General features: G+C 42.4%; 1 protein-coding gene across 2 annotated transcripts in view; it reads left to right on the forward strand.

Annotated features, from left to right (window-relative positions):
• Positions 1-2643: 2643 nt before the first annotated feature.
• LRP1B (LDL receptor related protein 1B) overlaps positions 2644-22778 on the forward strand; it is a 623792-nt gene continuing 603657 nt past the window's right edge. For both annotated transcript variants that reach the window (XM_038143324.1, XM_038143323.1), the window contains exon 1: positions 2644-2884. In XM_038143324.1, the coding sequence (XP_037999252.1) occupies positions 2803-2884 (82 nt within the window). In that variant the 5' untranslated portion in view covers positions 2644-2802. The remainder of the gene's footprint in view (positions 2885-22778) is intronic.

Below are 22778 nucleotides of genomic sequence, written 5' to 3' on the forward strand. Positions count from 1 at the left end.
TTTTTTATTCATAGAATATACACATTAAAACTTTCTTACAGTTCTTGGTGCAGCCTTTTTTTGGATGTGGAAAGGAGAGATGAGAGTGGCAGTTACTTCTGTGTATCTTTACTGTACTGTTGAGGTCATCCCATTCCATCATACAGCGATGCACCATCCTTCCAACACTTCATAGCAATTGATGTTTAATGGAAATGAGGCTGAGGGGAATGATTTATCAAAGGTCAACTTTCATTTGTTCAACAGCCTGTATTTTAAAAACCAGACTTCCATGAGAATTCTCGCCTCATGGTGTTATCTTAAAGCAAGTTACATTTTTAGGCAATTTGCAAAATAATTACTTATCAATAATTGTGTTTTAAGTCATAATTCTCACTGCATACTCCATATCAAAACTTTATGTCCTGTAAACAAGGAGGCCATTGACCTTTATTACAAATATAATTTAAATATTTTAATAAGCTTATGTGCATATGTGATCAGCAGTACTGAAAGCAAGATCAATCAGTTCTTCAAAGTCTCTCATAAATGCTAATGTTTAAAATGGGCACTAAATGGCACCGTATCATTAAAGGAAATTATTCACGGAGAGTAGTGAGGACTGTTGTTAAATAAGTATGGAATAAGAGTGAAAAGGAGTAAATTAGATGGCTGGAAAACAGGATTTTAGCTGAGGTGCTTTTGTGAGGAGTCAGGAAAGGGCAGCACGCCAATTAACAGATAATGTTTGGGGGGAAAAGCAACCCTGCAGACCTTGAAAATTTTGCAGAAGATGTGAGAAGTCAGGATGAAGGAAGGCTATTCTGCAAAGACAGTTCCACATCCTGAGAATGCCGGGACAGTGCGTTTGCTGTGAATATGTGTGTCTTTATACCATGTGACAGTCCTGGCACGGGGGAAATGTCACTGATTTAATGAGGAGTTCCTTAAAACTTGGAATTCCCTTGTTTTCCTTCACACATTTTTCTCACTTTGCTCCAGCGTCTACACATTTTCGTATTTGAAATGCAGTAGGTTGCTCAGATAAAGCCACAATGAACACCTAAGAGCCGTATGGTGGTGCCTTGGGGGCTTTGAGGCAGCACACAGAGCAATCTCTTCCATAAACCCAGTGGAATGATGTTCCAGTGTGACATTCAGCATGACTTCATTTTGGTTATAAAAGCAACCGATTTCGAAGACCATGGACACTGCCAGATTTTTTCATCTTTATTCAGACCTGTTTCTGTATTATCAAAGGTTTTCTACTCTGGGATCCATAATTCTCCTCAGTTATGGCTGTATAAATACTAATTGACTGTAGGTGAATTACACAGGCTTTATCCCCTTTGGCTGTAAATTCTTTGCTGTCAACAAGTAAACCTGCAACCCTCTGTGAGTCCTGACAATCCTTGACCTCAGAGGCGACTCAGGGACCCAGACTGGGCTCTTCAGTCCTTGGGCAACTGAACTTCCCCCAGTTCAACAGATATAATGAAATATTTGACACGCTACATTGTGTACTTTTCTGTCCTTCAGCATTGCTTGGTCTGTCTGGTCCTGGAAGCCTCTTGGCTGTAGTGCTTCATATAAAAGGTATTTAGGTTCTGTGCTGTGGATATAAACGTGAAGGTGAAAGAGCTGATGCTTTACCCTTGGAATGTGAAGGTCTCAGCCATCAATATTAGCACCCGGCTGTCTTTGGAGAAAACTAATATCTGAGGATGATGTAGAAGCTTTATCACCTTTCACCTATTAAAGGGTCAGGTTTTTTTTTAAAAAAAAAAAAAAAGAAAACAAATGCGTGAAGATGTGATAAACTGTAGTTTTGGTATGGGGCCGTTTCAAGGTAATACTCCTACGTAAAGTCACATGAAGTCTAAAGAGGCAGTATCGACTGTGAACTCAGACTTACCTCAAGACAAAAAAGAATACTTAGAGAAGATTGAGCGGACATTGGATACGGCATTGTGTTGCTACAGTAGCGTGATCTCCTACTTTCATTGTCTGAGAATTACATAAAAACAAAACTCTGTTCAAGGACAGGTTGGCCGAGGCTTGGAGCCACCTGTCTACTGGAAGTTTTCCCTGCCCACGGCGGAGGGCTGGAACTGGATGGGCTTTGGTGTTTACTACAAATCATCCGGCGATTCCGTGTAGCATCATTAAACGAAGCCAAATTTACCTGGACAGCTCTGGACGACGACCGAGGCGGCGCGCACCCCCTTCCCTCAGCATCGCCATCCCTCAGCATCCCCGCAGGCAAAAGGGCTTGTGGGGGTTCGAATTTTTTTTTTTTTTAATATATATCTATATATCTTTTTCTTTTTGCTAACTCACTCCTCCTCTCTCAGCCTCACTCGCCTTTGCAAATTATTAAAAAAAAAAAAAAAAAAGAAAAAAAAGAAAGCCGAGACAAGCCCTCACATTTCGGAGAGCACCCCCGTTCCCACGCTCAGGGGCTGAGGGGCGCCTCCCTTGAGGCGGCTTCGCGCCTCCGGCGCGCGCGTGCTGGGGCGGGCGGCGCGCGGCTGCGGGGGGAGCGGGGGGGGGGAGCGTGCGGCGCGAGCGGCGCGCGGAGCCCCGCGGGGCGGCGCGCGGAGCCGTGAGGGGCGGCGCGCGGGGCGGTGCGGGGCGGAGCGCGGCGCTGCCGGCCGCCGGCGCCCCGCGCTGCCCGCTCGCTGCGTGCGGCGAGCCCAGCCGCGCTCCGCGCTCCGCAAAGTGCCGCCGGTGCCGCCGCGCCTCCTCCCGCACGGGCTCCGCCGCTCCGCGCCCGCGGCCGGCACGCTCGGCTCCTGCCTCTTCGCCCGCACGCCCGCCGCGATGTCCGCGCTCCTCCTGGCCCTGGCGACGCTCTGGGGATTACCGCCCGTCGCCGAGGCGCTGGCAGCGGCAGCCCGCGGAGGTAAGGCGCGTCCGTGGCGGGGTGCGGAGCCGCGGAACTTCCCGCCCATTCTGCTCGGGAAGTTTTGCTCCCTTGCGCCTTGCGCGGACGGGCGCGGCCGCGGAGCGCACCCCTCAACGCGCTCCATCACCGCGCTCCATCACCGCGCTCCATCACCGCGCTCCATCACCGCGCTCCCGCGCGCCTGGATTGCGGGCGCGCTGCGCTGGGCTGGGGGCGAACCTTGGCGGCGGCGAGCTCACGGGGGCGAGGAGCGGGATGATGTCCCCAGTGGTCCCGATGGCCTCGCCGGGCACGAACATTGGGGTGCGATCCGCCACGGGGCGGACGAGCCGCTGCTGCCGGCGACCCCCGCGGTCCCGGCCGCGGCTCCCCGAGCCAGCCCTGCGGCCGGCGGAGATGTGCCGCAGGAACGGCGAGCGCCCTCCGCTTCCCACAGCCGTCCAAAAGTTCCCTCCTCAATGTCCCCGAGTTGCCGCTCGCTCAGCGCCCGAACTTGGATTTGGGCGCGGGGGTTCGGGGTCCCGCAGTCGCGGGGTGGGCGATCACGGAACTTCCAACTCTGTTCTGCTCAGAGAAGTCCCTGATCCGAGAGGGTTGCGGTTCCCCCGCCGGAGCGGGGCTCTGGGTTTCGTGTCGCTTATTGCACAGTCACCAGAGCGCTCTCATCTTCCTGCGAGATGTTTGAATTGGATATTTTCTAAGTATAGCCCAAGTCCGCCTTCTGTGTGGCTCAGGTGCGGGAACGGCGGTGTGCTGCTCTGACTCAGGTTTTCTTAGCGCTGTAGAAAACCCCGCTCACCAGAAAATTGTCTGTCGGTTTGTTGTAGCCCTTCAGCTCCCAAACTGCGTGGTCTCATGAATGAGATGCCCTGGGTGGTGTACGCACTCTGCGAGGGTTTAGTTAGATTTCAGTAGCAACGTAACTCTCCAAAGCCTTGAATTCTCACCGTTAGACACCCAGCTCTTCTCCATCACGTACATATTACCTACTAAATTGTTTACTAAGTGCTTACAACTCGTTTGGGTGAGTGCGGATGCCTCTGCACAGTCGGTGTGGGGTATAGATTTCTGCTTCAGTCGAACTACCAAACCTCTCCCCGTCCCTTTCCCACGTAGCCATCAGAATTCCATAGGTGATTCATGCTGCGAAAATGAGAAATAACTACCTATCAACGAGGAAAGTACTGCTGCAGCATCGCAAACTTGCATCTTTAAAACACTGCATCACAAGGTGCAGGGATATTGCGAGGAAATGAGGATAGTGTTGCATAGAACGGCACTTGAACAGCCAGACAGGAAAGGGTCTCAGGAAATCTTTTCAGTTTTATCAATAGTACATATGCTTTTGCTTTGGTTCACAAAGATTCGTGGTAGTGCTTGTTTGATGGAAAATATTTCAAGAACTTTCCATGGTGTTCACAGAATGGTCAGATTAGATTTCAGCAACTGTAGCTTGTATCTGATTTTATGAATAAAAATCAAACTTCCAAACATTTTGTGAAATTGTTTTGGAAACTGATTTGTCACTCTGTATTCCTTCATAGGGTAAGCAAGTGCCAATTATGCATGAATATTGATTTCTGGTGTTTAAACTTTGTTTAATTTTACCTTTTTTTTAATTTTTCATAGTTACCTTGCTCTGATTTAGTGTTTCACCAAAAAAAAAAAAAAAAAAAGGTGCTGCCAGCTTATATTTAAATCAATCGTATCTTAAAAGGCAGCATCCTTGTAAATCATACCAGCCCCAAAAGTGGGATAAATCAAATTTACTTAGAATCAACTAACTCATCATATCATAATGTCATGTCTTATCAAAACTGAGCACTGCATAAATTATGACTTAAAAGGCATTTTGTTTCACAAAAAATGTCAAGTGGTCTCAACCTAAAAGGGATTCAGGATGAGGCATCCAGAAAGGGAATTACATTTGCACATCAGATAAACTTTATGATACAGTGCAAAAATTATTGACCATACCAAGCTGATTTTCCTTTACAGGAGGAAATTCTGAGTCACTGGAGCATGCTAAGCTTACTGTATGTGCAAGGCACTGAAATTTGGAATGCACTGAGGTTGGCCATAGGTAATAAGAGAATTGGGAAAATGTCATGGGTTGTGTTAATAGCACTGTTGTGGTAGCCATGGTAATATAACATACCAGTGAGGTGCTGTAGGGAGAGGTAACACTTTCTCTTAGATCAGTGGGCAACATCAGGAGGAAAAAATGAGGTGTGGGGGGGAGCCCACCAAAGTTTGAATTATCTGAGCCCTTTTCTCTGGGTTTGAAATACAGTTAAATTCCTTCAGTCTTACCAGGTCTGTCCTCAGCCAGGTTACAGCTCCTCTAACTTCAAGTATATAAAAAAAAAAAAATGTGAAGAGAAAATGATATGGAGAGGGGGAGCTGGAAAAAGGGAAGTGAGCAGAAGGGAATCCAGCCAGGAGAGTGTGGTAGGATAAGGGCCAAGTCCTGCTGCAGCTGAGGTTGTGCCACTGAAGCCACAAAGAGGTGATTTCCTTTCCTTCTGCTTCAGTCAGTTCTTGCTAAGGAAATGGATGGACCCAGATTCCTTGCGACACTTGCAACTCCTTCCCACTATAGCTGCAACAAATGAATTCATGGAGCCTGAGAAAAACCTTGCAAACAGTTTGGGAAGCTGAGAAGGCAACATTTGTTACCTGCTCTCCCTGCAGACGCCCAAGGGAACTTCACAGGTCCCATCGGTGCTCTGTGGTTCTTGTGGGCGTTTCCTTCCCACGGCTCTTCCCAGCCTTGGAGCTTCACCCTGCTCCCTGCCTGGGCTCCTGCCCCCTTTTTTGTCATCCTTGATTTTTGTGTCTGCTGCTGTGAGCATCATTACATGGATCCACTGCACTAATTGGAGCGATTACATAGAGGTGATCCAAACTGCAGAGATGGCCCGGATAATGGGAGCTTGACTGGATAATCTCGGTGTTGTCAGTGAGATGTGTATCCACACCAGTATTAATGAGTTGCATTGCTCGTTATTAATCGACTTGCTGTCTGTGCTGAGGCTTGTTTGTGTTGGGTTTTGGTGGCACGTCACTGCTGTCAGCAGCACTGAGCCACTGGCTTCTCCCACTCTTTCATGTGTGGTTTTAGTGTTTTGGAGCTCTGAGGCAGGCGCTGACATGGTGAAACAGCTTCTCAGCAAAGTCTTACAGACAGGAGATGCTCCTGCAAAGGGAGACTTTATATGGGATGGGAAAATGTTGTCACATAACTTAAAAACTCAAGTTCATGAGTGATGGCATATCACACATTATTTTTGAATATATTTTTTTTGCTAATTTGAAAACTGTTTTTCTGAGGGAACAACAAATCTTCATGAATTTCACTCCTTTTCTACATTTCCAAAAACACTTCCAAAACTTCTGTCTTCATCCCACTTAGCAGGGAATTTATTGTTCTCACAGTGTCCTTTGACCGCATTTAAGTGAAATCTAGAAGCAAATTACTTTGAAATGGAATTTTCAGGTTTAAGGTTAGGCTGGTGGGAGTTTGGATTTCTCACCCTGTGGCAGAAACACAAAGCAGGCAAAATAAATTTGTCTCCTTGGGATGACTGCTGATGGCCTTCTTTCCCTGGTAAGGTGCCACAGCAGGTGACTGACTGCGCCGGGAGCCTTTACAATACAACTTTGTCATTATTAGCAGCTTAATGCTGGAAACTGGGTGTACCAGCACTGCTGTACTTCACCAGACTGAGCTCCAGCTTGGCCATCTGTTGGAAAGTGTTCTTGAAAAAACCTACAAAAGCTGCTTCTGTGCTGTGCTACAGAGGTGGATGTTCCTGTAGTTAACTCTGTTGTGTTTTGAACATAGATAATAAGTATTAGTATCTTATGTGCAAAAGAGATGCTTCCAATGTCATAGTGACTTTGCTGTTTATTTATTTACCCTAAAAAACCCATTACTTAAGAACATGCCTGTCATTACAGAGGCAAAATTACAGGGGAGGGTGAAAATATATCAAGGAATTTGGGACAGCTTTTTGCAGGATGTGTGATAAGGGTTAATTTCAGTCAGAAATGGTGGGAGATGTCCACAAGTTCAGTTTCAGTGGCTGGCTGGTTTTGGAGGCACTCAGTGCTGTCTGCCTGCCCTCAGCTGTGTGTGAGTGCACACACAAACCCCTGGCACTCCTGGAGCCTGAGCTCTGTGTGTGGGTTTCTGTGAACTGATGTGCACGTTCTCTCTTGCCTGGGTTGTTCTTTCAGTGGTTTCTGAGAGCTGTAGTTTAGTAAAAAGAAAGTGGTAGAAACACACAAACTATTTAAAGGCTAAGCTGCATTTCAAAGTTCAAACCTAGGTGTTTGATGTGAAAAGACTATGTGTAAACTTGTTCTACAGCAAGCCTTTACTAATTTATCACAGCAGTTCTGCTGGAGCTGTGGCAGGTTGAAGGAACTGTCCTCCAAAGGCTTGGAGAGAAGCTCTCACTTCACACAGTGCTTCCTTTGAAGAGCTGCACGACAGCTGCTATGTAAATCTGACTAGATGCTATACCTTTGAGGTTCATATGGACCCCAATCTTTCTGCATTTAACCTGGCAAAACTCACATTGATTTCAGTCTGCAGGTTGGAAGCCAGTGTTCGTCCAGCACCTTCCTAAAGATCCTTTACTGGCTCTTTGCAGTTGAAGCAATTTGGTTTCTCCATTTTGCACTGGCTCTAAGGACTTACGTAATTGTAACTTGTGGATTTAGAATTATGGCTTTCTCTAGAAAGGCTGGCAATTTAGATAATAGAACATTGTTTTTGTTACAGTAGCATATTTGGAATCCCAGCGTGTTGTTGCTTTTTCCCTAATTTTTATGCATTAATCTGTTGTTTAATAGTCTTGTTCTTCAAACGCAATTAAAAAAAATTTGCTTAGAGAACTTATTTTAATTGCACTTCCTCAAAACATTCTTGATGATGAACAGTGAAGATGAAAATAGCAGAACTTGGCTACTTCTAAGCGAGTCATACAGACTATTGAGTCTGTATTTAATGTCAGTTTGGGCTAAGTGTAGACATTGGAGAACTAGGTCTTAAATTTGTAAGTGCAATTAGGAACTAATTGGGTTTCTTTAAAAATATAATTACTCAAATAATGACTTTGCACCTTCTGTCCAACCCACTAGTTTGCTTTTTAATTGAACAAGTTGAGGTTTTCCCCCCTTAAATTATCTCTATCGAAGAGATGAAAATATTTGTAAACTTATCCCAGCTAGCTAGCCAGTTGTTGACCATAATGGGACAAATTCCCAAGATGTACCAAAACATAGTGCTGTAAAGTGATACAAATCTTCACTTTTAAGCAGTTGTTTAAGTGAAATAACCAGGACTTGTTGCTGTAGAATCAGTTGCCAGCCCAGCCCTGGTCCTGCTGACAGGGTTCCTTTGGTGAGGATGCTCTGGAGCCTCTGCAGGAGGGAAGGGCATTTTCCCATGGGTGCTGGGCTGTGGGAGAGCAGGATTGGACCTCAGTAATGGAATTCCAATAAAACTCAGTCAGTGCCTTTTAATTAGATTTAATGGCAACTGGGAAGGATCATTAGAGATAAACACATGCTTTTGCCAGTAATACGTTCACAATGTTATTAATCTGATTTAATTCGCGAGATCTACATAGCAGGAGTAAGATTTTTCTCTGTACCTGGGAAGTGTTATATGAGCCCATTATATTTTGTTGTTATAGATGTCATTGCTTCCCAAGCAGTCTGTAAATGCAGAATTGGGGTTGGGCTCTGTGTGTGGTGGTTATGAACCCTGGCAGTCTGAGGGCAGGGCTGCATGCTGGAGGGAAGGCTGTTTGTCTCTTCAGAAACCGCATTTTTATTGACCATTTTGCTATAAATTGCAATGGTGTATTAATAACAAAACACTGCAATATGCAGAGTGTGCTGCTAAGTAATAGGGCTTTTTAGAGATGATGTAATGCCAGTCTGGAAGTGAGGTACGCCTGGAGATTTTTATTTCCATGCAGTTGGAAATACAGCCTAGTTCTCTGAGGCGGAAAAACAGATTACAGCATTACGAGTTCTAGATATGGTACGTTGCATCCTGAAATGCTCTTCCCAACCCGCCTGATGCTCCTAAACACCTCTCCTGCTGCTTCCTGCTGAGTGATGAGGCCTTCCAGAGGAGCCAGACGGCTGAAACTCAGCTTCACTTCAGCAACAAGGATGTACCTATTCCCTTTTCTTGGAAATACCCATGTATTTTAGGCTATCTATTGCCTGGTTGTCTGTACGACATCCCTTGGTAACTTCTGGGCATGGCACTCTTGGATGACTTGCACTTCAAGTGCAGTAGAATAAGTGCTAGATGCTAAAATCTAAGCCTTCAAAAATATCTATAATTCCTCAAAGTTTTCACTGCTGTAGGGCTCTGTTTTTAACAGCAGGTTGTGAGAGTCACTCCTGGTTTCCTCGAATGAGCAGAGAGAATGAAAAGGTGCAGTTTGGGTTTTTGCAGTGGTATTTTGGGCTGGGGATGGGCTGTGTGCAAGCAAGACAAATGCTGATGCAATGCTCTGCAAATGCAGTGTTTTGGTGTGAGGTGCTCTGTCTAGAAGATTGTTCTGTGAACACATGGACACGCTCCCACAAAAATTCCCATGTGGCTTTCTTATAAAGATTTGTGATTGTCATTTACCTGCCTGGAAACTAACAAAATATTTTGTCAGTGATACTTACTAAAATACAATTTTGCTATTGTCAAATAGTTTGGGCTGCTGTTTATAATTTTCTCAGAGGATGTGATATGGTGTAGAACACTTGGATCTCCACCTCCCTTAAGATGTAGGAAAGTATTTTTCCTCAAGTTCTTCTCAATACTTCTAAGGCACTGGAAGTACCAAAAGCCCACCATTTCTGATACATCCCTCTTAGTGTATAATTTTTTTTGAGAAATGCTGTAGTGTTGTGTAGTCAAAAAGTGCAAGTTTGAAAAAGTTATACTAATGCCAGAAGATCACAAAAAATCAGAACAATTTTCTACATGACAGGTAAATTTCCAGAAAACACCTACCTCTTCTTGCTTACAAATATGGGGGAGATAAAAGAGGAGAGAGCAGAGTAAGTTCATTGCTGGCTGGATGCTCTTTTGCATATGCAAACACACACTGATTTACCCAAAGTATATTGGTATTTGTGTCAAGCTGTGTGCTTAGGAAATCAAAGTGTGTCATTTGCCAATGAGACTTTTTCTTCTCTGGAGCAAAACATTTTTTATGTTTTGTAAACAAATAGATTTCAGACCTTCATCAAGACCACTGAAGTCAAGGGATTCTTTGTTTTGTCCTTGATGTAATAGAATCAGGTTGCATCTAAGTGTAAAGGAACTTTAAACAATTTTATTAAAATTTCACTGTAAATTCTTAATTAGAGGACCTTTAATTAAATTTCATTGTCTGTATTGTCCTATGACTTTTATGCAAGAAATACCTATTTCTTGAAATATTTCTATTTCAATAATTGGTTAAATTTTGTAGGGTTTCTTAAACTGAACCCATGTTTATATTTCTCTTATATAATTTTAAATTATGTGCATCACATGCATGATTACGTCTCATTTCAGAATTTGTAATAATCTTCTAGAAGAGGAGTTATTGCATGAATTATTTTAATAAAGTTAATTTGGTATTTTTTCATGTAAAAAACATCTGTTTTTTGCCAGGAAACTGCCTTCCTGTGAGGTCAGAAAACCTGAGAAAATTCCAGAGAGCTCAATATGCTAAGATGTGCATAGCCTGCAAGCCATTGGGTTGGTTAAACCTATTTTTTTTGCTATACAGAAGAATCTGCTGGTCTTCTACATGATGCACTACCCTTTTCTTCATAAAAAATGTATATTGGCTTTGGAGATGTGGAAGGATTATAAAGGTGGCACCTTCTCACTCTGCGCATCAGTTCCCTATGAATCTTTGCAGATTTATCCAAGGATGAGCACGCTTGACCTTCTTTTGGAACCTGTCCTAAAGCAGCTGTTTTTCCAGCAGTATTTAGTAAAGTATAATGAGGGGTAGGTCAAGCCTGTGTGTTCTCCAGTGCTGATAGTCATATATCTCCTGGAGGGAAACTGGCCTGCCTTCCAAATTCATCAGAAACACTTGGTTTAAAATGGGTTTATTTTGTGTAACTATTGAAGTTGTTTTTTCTGAGGGATGTTTCCAGGCAGTGGGAGTTTAAGAGTGCAAGGAGTGGAGGAAGACTGCAAAATGCAATTTGTTCTCCTTGGGCCCGAGTCCTAAGCCAAGTGTTTTTATTTTTGTATTTAGATTTCAAAAAGAATGGTGAGTAGCAAATGGTTTCTCCATAGTGGTATCTTACAGTAAGGTGTCTTAGGCAAAACTCTTAAGGTGCAAGGGAGATGAAGCTGGTCCAGATTAAAAAAAGTGTAAAAACTTAAGCTCTGTCCCAGGCCTACAGTTTGTGTATGCCTTTGGAAACAAAGCTGTTCTGTTGGAGCAGAAAGATGTTCTGGAGGCTTACCTGAGCAGGTGATGCTGTAGGGCTGCTGTAAGCCACTTCTGTGTGAACATATTGCACATACAGATGTATAGAGCCTTGGCTGCAGAGGGGGAGCCATGAGAGGTGCTGTGCTAAGTACAGCAAAGCCAGGCGTACCAGGGCTTTTTTCAGCAGATAGAATCTGATGCCCTGACCCAAGTGGCCCATTATCACATTTCTTCAAACTGGAGCAAGCTATTCAGGTCAGTGTGTGTGTACAGACCCACCTGAATGAATTCCTCAGCTTGCACTTGCTGTGTTGCATTTCTTTCTCTGGGTTTCCAGTGGCTGTGAGTTGAGCGGAGTTGACAGTACACAATATTACCTATTTACTCTGTAGATTATACTCCTCTGGAGAATTGGTGTCAGTTAATCTGCTCCTTCTGCATTTTCAGAGACCTGTGAACTGCATCTGCAGTAGTATCACAGGAGAGTGTAAGATCTAAATTTCTGTAATTTTCTTATTTACCTCAGATTTCTGGGCCTCTGTGTCCAGGTCTCCAGCCTTTGACACTTATTTTGTCCTGTGAATCGTTTGCTTTCTTTGCAGAAATTCTCTCTGTCAGTATCCAATTTTGGCCACTCTTAGGGCAGTAAGAAGTTTGAAGCAGATGGTTGTCAACAGATGATGACAAAATTCTGAAATACGGCTCTGATACAAACTGTGAGGCTGAGTATTTAAAGCCTATTTGAAGCACATTCAAGTGTATAAAGCCTGCTTGTGTTTCTAATGCTATTGCTACCTTTGCTGTGGACTATTCTCAGAACAGTTCATAAGTTCCATTCTTTTTTCTGAAAACAGCATAACTCCCCACACCAATTAGTGGTGTTCAGTAATGAGTATATGAACCATGTTACGATTTTGTGTCAGTTAGAATTGTTAAATGTTCCTTGATGAAACTATGCTGATTTACATTAATTGGTGGCCTGTCTTACCACAATGGCATCACACTGTGTCAAAAGTGCTTCACAAAAAGTTGTAACATAACTAAACTCTCAGTGAATTGCCCATGATTGCCATTCTGCTGTTGACTGCTGCTCTGAAGACTTACCAGCAAAAGACTTGAAAATTCAGGAGATTTTAATAAGTGGCTGTGAGCCTTAGGAGCATAACTAAAAGTATTTGCATAAAATGAGCACTGAGATCCGGTAGGTGTGGCACAACTCGGATCCTTCCACTGCCTTCATTCCCTTTGCTAATCCAGCAGCTCAAAGAAATTGAAGTGCATTAAAGTCTGTTTACGTGGCTATGAAAAGCATGATGCAAATATGCAAATTCAAGAGCGTGTCTTCCACAAGTTTATATATCTTAATGAAAAATGTCAGAGCGTAATATATCAACAGTCTGCTTCGCCCCACAGTAGCCAGTTTTTTCTAAAGATAGCACAGCATGTCCTTGGTGTGGTACTAGGAGTAAATTAACACAGCAGAGTGCTTGTTCTGAAGTCAGCTGATGATTCTGCTGCTGATTTTTTGGGAGGGAGGACTTGTCTGCTGAGGGTGGTCATCTTGAACTGCTTACCACTGCCTGGTTATGCATGCACACAAGTAATTTCCCCCCATTAGTATTAAAAACATCTTTATTTCATTTCTTTTGGTATCTTGTTTTCTGTTGAGTGGAAAAGTTGCCCCACCTGAGTGGAAATCTTGGATTGTATATCGTGGGACACCTGAGAAGCATAAGCTGGCCATGGGTGTTTTGCTAGTGGGCCAGCAAAACGGTGACTCCCACTGGTTTGCATCTGATTTCACCTCACGAATTCTGGTTCCATCTTGGGTAGGATATAGCTCTCTTTTTTCCTTTTTTCCTTCCCTATCAAATTTACAAAATCTCGTGTCTGGGAAATTCCCTTACAGCTTCAGGAGGCCAGGTGCTGCTGAGCTCATTGGAGAGTCACAGCTGTTGATGGTACAGGTGTCTGTCGAATGCTGTGTTTTCATTTGCGGTTTGCAGCCACACGGAAAAAAACAACTGGAAGTGAATGGAGGAGGGTTGCTTGTTAAATTACAGCACTATTTTATTTGATGGGAAGCTAAAAAGGCATGTCCAATACCAAAAAACCCTAACAACCTCCACAGTGCTTCTGAACCAAAAAGAACTTGTGTTGCTGAATACATGAAGAGTTAAGCAGCAACATTTGGTATGTGGAGGTATTGTCTTTGATAAACCGTGGGGAAATCAACATCTTTTCTTTCTTACGTGAAAATACAGGAGGCTTCTTGAAGCGCTTGCTTTTGGGAATGAGTGCATTAGTGAAGAGTTCATGGATGATCTGGATCTAATTTTTATAGAAATGAATGGTAACCCACTGTGGGACCTCAAGTCTGCGTGGATATATTTTACATTCACCTCCCTTATTCTAGACTTAAAGAATTCTTTTTCTTTTTTTTTATTTTTCCCCCACTGATAAATAAGTGAAGTTTAAAAGTAACTCATCCCAATAGGAATCACTACCACTGTAAGGAGGGGAAAAAAAAGAAGTCAGCAGTAGTGCAGTGATGTTTCAATAACACCACGTAATCCCCCCATACTTCAGTAATAAAGCTGCCTGGGCTGCAGTCAGCTTTCCTGTCAGCACCTTTCTATTGACATCTTTCTGTCAGAAAAGATGAAGTGAAGAGTAAAACCTAACTCTGTTTTCTCTTATGCTAAATGTATTCTGCAAAGCTTTGGTGAAATACAAAGCGTGTGGACTTTGCAGATAGTGTTTGCATTTGGGACTTGTGGGAAAATTTATGTGAACTTTGTGCTGTGGGAATGGTTGCCCTTTAAAGCAATTGGTTGTATTTAATGTAAGTACATACCTCAAAACTGTATTTGGTGGAGTGCTCTGTTCTTCAGAGCTCGTTTGTTTTTAGGGGCAGGAGTGTGTGATGACTGGTATAAACTGAATTTTTACAATTTGGCCAGCTTGGGTGCACAGACTTACCATTTTTTTGCACTGAGAAGTCTGTTAGTGGTTAAAAGCAACAGCCAAACCCAAAACCCTGTCAAAGTAAGCCAGAGTACTTTGCAGTTGTTGGCTGAAACCGTCTAATAACATAGTCCAAAAGCTCATTAATATTGATTTTCTTAATTCTCTCAATAACCTGAACATTTGTTCTAATTACAAGAGGAATAAAAAGCAGACTAACAGGTTCTTAGATGTCAAAGTCTGTTGGACCACAAAGCATCCAAAAGGATATCCTTCAGAAGGAGTAAGTGGGAGGTATGAGTATGAATTTCATTAGCCTGTAATAATATGCTTACCCATTCTTGGAGGAGAAACACCTCTCAAAACATCTCTTTCCTGCTGGACCTCTGGGGCTCATACACTTGCCAAGGTCACAACTCCTGCCTCCCTTTGCAGCCTTTTGTGCACAAGGGGCTGGAGAAAGTTTTGGGAAAAACTGGTAAATTATGTTTATTTTGCAAGGAAAATACCTGAGCAGTTGGGACTAAGTAAAACACCTCTGGAAGGAGTGGGGTTGGGCTCCTGCTTCTCCTGTGATGGTGGTGGAGAAGGGTTGCTCATGGTGTGGTCTTCTGGTTCTTCATGTGAATGATGCAGGCATCAGGAATAGGATTAGTTCTTGGAGCAATTTTAAATGTGAGCTAAGTATTCTCCTTAAGAAAAAAAAAGTAAAAGGAAACATTTGTATGTTTCTGGGTAGTCTTAAGTGTTATATAATGGGGAAGAAAATCTCTCTTTGTCCTTAGTAACCCTTTGATTGCCAGAGAATCTGATCTGAGACATGCCTTTTGTGCTGGAGGTGCTGCTGCTGCTGATCTTGGAGCGAGGGGTCAGGGATGGAGCGCTGACCCTGGCCCACATGGGCTGTACCCTGGCTCTTCCCCAGGGGAGGCTGCCCCCTCCTCAGACCTCATTCCCTTTCAGGCCCAGATTACCACATTCAGTTTGTGTTGGATTTGAACCCAATAGGAAGGGGAAACCTGTGCAGAGCTTGGGCATGGCAATACAGTCCTTGAGGCTGAGGTTGTTCTTCCTCCCACTCTCTCATCATGTGGGTGCTGATAAAGCTTGAGATCCCTCTGGAATTTCATTGGAAATTCTTTTGGAGAAGATTGGCTGGTAATACCCAAGGAGGAGAAATGGTGTCCCAGGAAAGGCAATGTTGTTGCTGAAGGAGGAAAGTGTGAAGGATTTTCTTCCCTGAGTGCTGTGCTTGGTACACAGGAAGAAAGGAAAGGCTTCATCAATCTCTCTCTTATTAAACTGGCACAGCTAATATATTCTGCTAAAATGTGTTCATCATGCTGTTTAAAACAGCCAGGTTAGAAATCTACTGACAATAAATGAAGATTTATTGGTTTTTGTGTCATTGGGGCACCCAAGACAGGTTTGGAATACTAACTGGAATTTGTGAAAGGGGGAAAAAACTGTTTCGGTGCCATTTAATTAACTATCTGGCCAATATTTCTCCCTTTTTATTGTAAAATCTGTAAGTTGCAACTGGCTGCAAAAGTACTCTTATGCAACTCTGCCAACAGTTAACAAATAAACACATTAATACAGAAAGTCTTGTAGAGATCCGTGTGTACTGGATAAAACCATACCTTGAACTGCAGAGATGGCTTGTTTTAACAAACCAGCAAGCTAGAGGATAATAATTGTATTTTGTGTATCTCTTGGTAAGTGTGGCTGTGCAGGAAAACTGAAATCAGTACAACTATGAGCAGTATTTTCTTTTAAACTGAAGTCATACCAGGAGCCTGATGTAAATAACCTATTTTATGCGAGTCCCAGATACTTTTATTGCTTAGTCTCTGTATTGTGTTGTTATTCTAAGCAATAGCACTGTAAGCTGTGATCCAAATACAGAGCTGCAAGTCTTCAAATTTCTACCAAAATTTGAATCAAGTTTGTGGATTAAAGCCTTATAAGATTTAATGAGTTTGTTTTTTGTTGTTTTTTTTTAAGTATTTTTTGGAGAGCTGGTTTATGTATACATTAATGTAATTTGTCCAAGCAATCTTGAGAGATAGCACTATGGATCATGACTTCAGACACTTTCTGGGATCCACAGAAGTTAAAACTGGGAATTAGGGTGCTTTGCTGGTCACTGGTCCTCTCCCAGCTTCCCATGGGAGAAGTGCTGCCCTGGGAGAAGCAGGGCTGCATCTCCCTGACCTTTGAGGAGATTGTTCCTGCTGTTTGGGGAGCTGCAAGCACAAAGGGAAAATTGTGATTTTTATCACTCAAGGTCAAAGCACTCACACCAAATGACTGGTTCGTGTTTTAGCTTAAAATGCTGCAGACAGCACATTATGGGCAAGGATATGTAAAGCTCACCTTCACTGTGAGATCTACCAAAAGGGGAAATATCTGAGCCTGCCTCGTGATGCATAAAATGCTGTGGCAAGCAACTGTTTTGGGGAGATGGAAACCAAGTTTTGTAAGGGTTTAAAAAAAATGAAAAGAAATCAAAAGCTGAATTAACTTTATTCTCTCTCTTGCAGCTGCTGGAGCTCTTGCAGTCCCTCTGGTCAGGCTTCCAGCGGGAGCTCTCAGGTTGAAAGGTTAACGACTCATTTACTAAGCAGTGCCATTTTCTTTCATTTTTCATCTGCAATTATCTCTACTCCTCTAAAAACTGAAAGGCCCTTCCAAAACATATTGTACTGATGCATTATTGCTGTCAATTAGTTATTAAATCATAGATCTTTAAATGTGAAATCCAAATATGCATGAATTTATTCGGCTGCTGCACAGCCACTCCATTAGCGAAGTGATGAGTATCATATCCAGGCGGCTCTGAATATTGGCAGATGTTTCTTAATAAGGATCATAATGTTCATTTGAATTGTCATTTTTGGGGGATTCTGAGGGAAGGATGGATACTGAAGGAAGCAACTTGGGGATGGTGCAGTAGCAGCAAAGCAGATCCTGCTGTGGGATTGTTTGTGGGGTGTAACTTGCTGGGGTAAGAGCTCAGTGTGAGAGCTGGAGACAGTCGGGGTGAAGTTGAGATGGCAATGCCTTCTATGTGGGAGTGGCAAGATTAGACAAGAGCCACTTCCTGAGCCCTGGTTACAGGGATGGTGACAAGGAAAGAGGAATTGCCAGTAACTTGTAAATCATAGGCTTAAAGCCTGAAATAGTGGTGTAGTGGTTTCAGGGAATGGAAGATGATGAGGGCAAAAGTCAGATTTTTTTCACAGCTGTTTGATATGGTATTCGTGTTCATTTATGAATTCTTTAAATTAGCAGTTTCACTTTTCTGCTGTCTACTGTACTTTGACTCTTAACTGAATTAAGTCACATTATAAATGACATCTTTCCACAGTTGGAATACAGGTTAGCACTCCCAAGAGGGGTGCTTTAATGAGGTTGTTGCTATGACAGCTCAGCTTCAGGTAGCACACGTGTCACTTCAGAATACCCTCTCTCCCCTCAAAACATTGCAGCAACTTCTGTGAGGGCATTTTAGAACTTTCAGTGTAATTTATGACCAGCACTTTGTATTTCTCTTCTCCTAATAATGCAGCTGAGGTTTAGTGTTTGTTTCTGCTTTTATTCCTGCAGTGTTAATAGCAGTGCATGACTTGACAAGTTAAAGAAACAAGGAGGTGTTGGTTCTTTGGCAATTTCAAAGGATGCTCTGAGGACAAGTGAAAATATTTACAGAAAGAACAGGTGCAAACACTACAGTGTTTACAGTGGGAATGTATGGGGTCTGCGCTTCTGAAATTCACATCAAAGAACTTCACAATAGATGGAAATTGTTTATTACCTACTTGGATACCCAGTAGGAATACAGGCATTCCTGTTGGGATACAGCCTTGTAGGGATTTGCCTCTGCAGAGGAGCTGTCTGTGGTCTGTGGCCAGGCTGTGTAATGGCTCTCAGTACCTCAAAGATGTTAAATCATGCAGTTGTATTTTTCAGAAAGACTCTGAGGTTGTATTTGCTTTGCCACTGCTGTCTGCTAGAATCATGAGGCTGCCTGGGAGGGCGAGAAAAGTCTTTCCTATGAGAAACCAATTCACCCTGTCCCTACCTTTCTACACGGGCTCTGCTCTTGTCGAGTGCCAATTTTTCCACAGTTAAATGTGGGTAAGGTAGTTCCAAGCTCAAGGCTTTGAACCTCAGTGTGGTCCAGAAAAAGACTGACGCTAGTATTTTTTGAAAAAAATACCAAACCAGAAATAGCAGAAGTCCTAACCACAGTTTAACAAAGTTATCCCACAAAGATGTTGGAACAGCCTTTAGGACTCATGGTGTCAGCGTGAGCACTCTGTATTGTGAGCATCGCTCTGTTGTTGCTTGTGCATGAAATGACAAAATGTCATGTTTAAACTCAAGTGAGCAGCTCTAAAATGCATTTCTGCTGCCTCAGTGTTTTCTAGTTGCTTTGTAGACACAAGAGACTTTATTGTTGAGTCTCCTCTTCCTTCCAAGCTCTGAACCTGAGTTTTTAGATGTATGACACTGACATACAGAAAGGAGTCTTAGTCAAATCTGACATGACCTATATAAATATTGCCTTAAACATTGGCCTGGATGAAAAGGCTTTTTCCCTTTCCAAAGGTATTCAGTTTTCTTGTTTTCTTAGCTGTGCTTTGTTGCAGTTGCTTCTCATTGGATGTGTGTCTCTACCCACCAGTGGTTGCTCTGCTTCCTCAGTACCTGTCGGAAATAAATTTCTTTGTCACTACTCATGTCAATGAAGTTAAACCCAGGGAGATGCTCAGCAACTACATAACTGAAAAGCTTTGCCATTTTGAAGTTATTTGGCTTAAAAGATTTTTTTTTTTGTTTTGTTTGCTACTGCCTTAGAAACTGTGCACTATAATGATCTGGATTCATTTCTTTTGAGTGTTTTATTGAAAGCTAAAACACCTTGGGACTAAAGAGTAAAAAGGCTGGCTTTATAAATCAATGCTTCTTTGTACATATTATGCTATTTACTACTCATCCAAGTATAGTAAATTTTTACAAATGCAAAATCATTCAGCTGTATCCAGATTGGTTTAAAAGGTGCTGATGAGAACAGTTAAGTTTTTTGCAGGTTCTGATAATAATGTTTGGCATAATTGTGCTTGTTCCAGTTCCTTTCTGAGACCATGCTGAAAGTGCAATTTATCTGTAATTTTAATGACTAGTAAATAGGTCCAAATATTCCTCACATTATGCTCTTTTTCCTATTCTCTATTTGACTTGCTTGGCCATTAGTGCCACTTATTCTCAGATGATAATGTTGCCTTGTCTGGTAAAAAGGTGAGATGGAGATTAGGAGGTTTTACTGTTGCACAAAAACACAGCAGAAAAAGCAAACCCAGCACCCAGGGTGCCTCGACAAAAGGAGACCAGATGCAGAATGAAAAGCACATGGTGCAGATTCTGGCTTCTCCCTGCAAAGATTGCTGCAAGAACAGAAAGCACGCTGTGATTTATTCTCGTGGCAAAAAATCCTCAAATGGAACAAAGAGTACAGAAATCTCAATATGTTGTTGCTAATACAATTTACATTTAGAACAGTGTGTCCTCCTTCACCACCATGCTCTGTTTGAACATAGCTAAGTTCAACTAGTCTATAGCTTGAACTGCAGTCACAGCTTCCACTAAATGAACATCTGAAACTTAATGGTAATTATATGGCTTCTAAAAAAAATTCCCCATATATTATATTTGTTCAGTAGTTATCTCCATGTATAATAATATCAAATTATTATGCTGTCTCTCAAAGACATAAATCGCATCATTTTTACACAGACCAGAAAATGACTTGCACTTAATGACATGTTTATCTGTGTATATATAGTAGATTTTAAATTGAACAGTTCCAGACATAATTTTCCTAATATTTGTTAATCCATCTTTAATTAAAATGTTAATTACTAATCCAGATATCACACAGAGAAAAATCAGCCTACAGTAAACTGTGCCTTATTTGCACAAGGACAAAACCCCTGCATTTTACATGTCAGTCTGCTCCTCTGAGTTTCAGCATCATCACCTTTGATGTGTGATAACCAACTAAAAACATATTGGTGAGTTATTGTACTCATTGTTTACCCCCAGAAACGGCTGTGGGGGAGTCCAGGGAGGCATGGAGTTAATTTAGTGCTAGTTAAAAATTCCCAAAGTGGGGTCTGAAGCACTCTTGTGATGGGATTTTTTTGCCCAGAACGGCTCCTGCCAGTGCTGCTGTGGCTGAAGTTGCCTCTGACAGTTCCTGGGATAGAAAACACTGCTGAAATCGTGTCCTGTGTAGCCCAGAACAAAACTCCCTCTGTGTTGGAGCCCTGTATTCCAGAAGTCAGGCCCAGCCTATCCTGTTTTCCAGCCAAGGGTTAGGGAAGGTAAAGTTAGCTAGATGGGAGTTCTGCTTGTCATGTCAGAAAAGTGCATTAAGGTTAGCTTGCTTTGGAGGGCTGGGGTGAGGAAGATTCACTTGTGCTTTTCCTCACTAAGACCCAGTCTGTATGCAGCTCAGTTTACTGATATTTTTATTTGTGCTGCTCAATACAGAGAGTTCCAGCACTTCACACCTAACAAGAAACAATCCTGTGATTCCCTGTGCAAAGCTGCACATGGAGTGCAACCAGGAAGGCTTTTGTTTGTGTATGTGAATTAAAATACTTTGTTGACAGAGGGTAATTACAATCTCCAAGACTGAAAAAATTGTTATTCTTGTAAAAATTAGGAAATACGAGGTGTTCAGATTTCTTGCCTTGTATATATATTTTTCATCTGTCATTAATGACATTGTTAGGGACGATCCAATTTAAACAGATTTCATGTGACTTTTTCAGAGTTGTTGTGTCCAAATTGCAAATTCTTTAAATCACACAAAAATTTTCAGGGAAAGCCACATAATTAATGAGGAAAATAAAGACTTGCCTATAGTGTGCCATCTGTTGACTTTTATTTAATTAGAAACTAATTTTCATAAGTCTGTCTCACTTATATAAAATGTATACTAATAGTTAGGTTTTAAAAAAAGAGTATTTTTTAAAGTCTGAGAGGAAAAACATTTTGCCAAATACATCTAGAATATTAACTATCACTTAATAGTATTTCACAAAAATCACATCTCTTGATTCCAGTAGCCTTAACAATCTTTTCCTATTTGGGGTTTGTCTGAATACTACTGAAAGGGCTTGAGCTTTTGGGTTTCAGATGTGCTTTCTTTATATTTTTTAACCTGTTCATTTTTTCATCAAAGGAGGTCACCTCTTCACCTTTCTTTTAATCTTTCCTCCCTTTCATTCCCCTTATTCCAGTGTTCTTTCCAGCTTGTGAAAGTCACTTAATCTCTGTTTGAAACTGTACCTGATTTGCTCCGGCAGCACGGCTTCTCTTAGCAAGTTCATCCACATGGATAAAGAGGAAGCTGCCTTTGACATTGCTGCTGCACCAGGAGGATGCAGCCGTGCCTTGTCCAAGAGCTACAAACAAGAGGTTATTTTAGGAATGCTATGGATTGGTGTGTATCACTCTGCCTTGGTTTGCAGTGTCTTTGAGACGTGTTGGAATATCTGCTATCAGTGCATGAATAATACTACTATTTATGACTTGTTTGCAGGCAAGAGAGGCCTCTCCTGGCCCTGGCCACCAGGAGAGGCAGTCTGCCCGCATGGAAATTAAGTTTGTTTCGGTTCCTTGCTAAAAACAATCCAAGCTCCCCAACTCCTCAAGGTGAGGTGGTGTTTGTGAGCTGTCCCCTGGCCAGGCAGAGCCCTCCCTCTCCAGAGCAGCCTGTGCCCAGGTGAGCCCCAGGCCAGGCTCCTGGGGGAGCTCTCGTCTTTCCCATGCCAAGTCCTTAAACCATCTTTGCTACAAACCTGCAAACAAGCACGGTGAGGACATGCCATCCCTCCACCTGGCATCTTTATACCTGCAACCTGCTTGGAAATGGATTTTCTTCCCCCTGGTCTCCTTATGTCTGGTCTGCTGAGCACAGGCAGGGCACTGGGGCTCTAGAGCTCACTCGTGCCTCACTTGTATTATTTCCTTTCGTTCTTAGCTAGACACAGCAGATTAAGAATTGCTTCCTCTTCCCCTTGCGTGGTAAGCCGGAACTAACAAAAACTAAAGACAAATCTGCTACTACAGCTATTGCCTATTAGGGAATGGGGTGAGGGAAAAGGTTCAGGATTGGCAGCTAATAGACATCTATAACTCATCTTCACAAAATATTCCCAAAATCATTATTCAGTGAATAATCTTATAAATGAGGGGGTTGCTTAACAATTGCATTCTCAAGTATAATACGTTTTTCACTTAATTTGTCTTTGCAAGCTGATTTTTCTTGAACCTGCAAAATTGAATTCCTTCCTAAGTGGAAGATTAGTTACCAAAAGAGTGTGAGATGTATATTGGGTGTATGTTGATTTGGGGGTTATCTGGTAAAGGAAAAA

The sequence above is a fragment of the Motacilla alba genome, chromosome 7 (genome assembly GCF_015832195.1).
Source record: "Motacilla alba alba isolate MOTALB_02 chromosome 7, Motacilla_alba_V1.0_pri, whole genome shotgun sequence".
Taxonomy (NCBI): domain Eukaryota; kingdom Metazoa; phylum Chordata; class Aves; order Passeriformes; family Motacillidae; genus Motacilla; species Motacilla alba.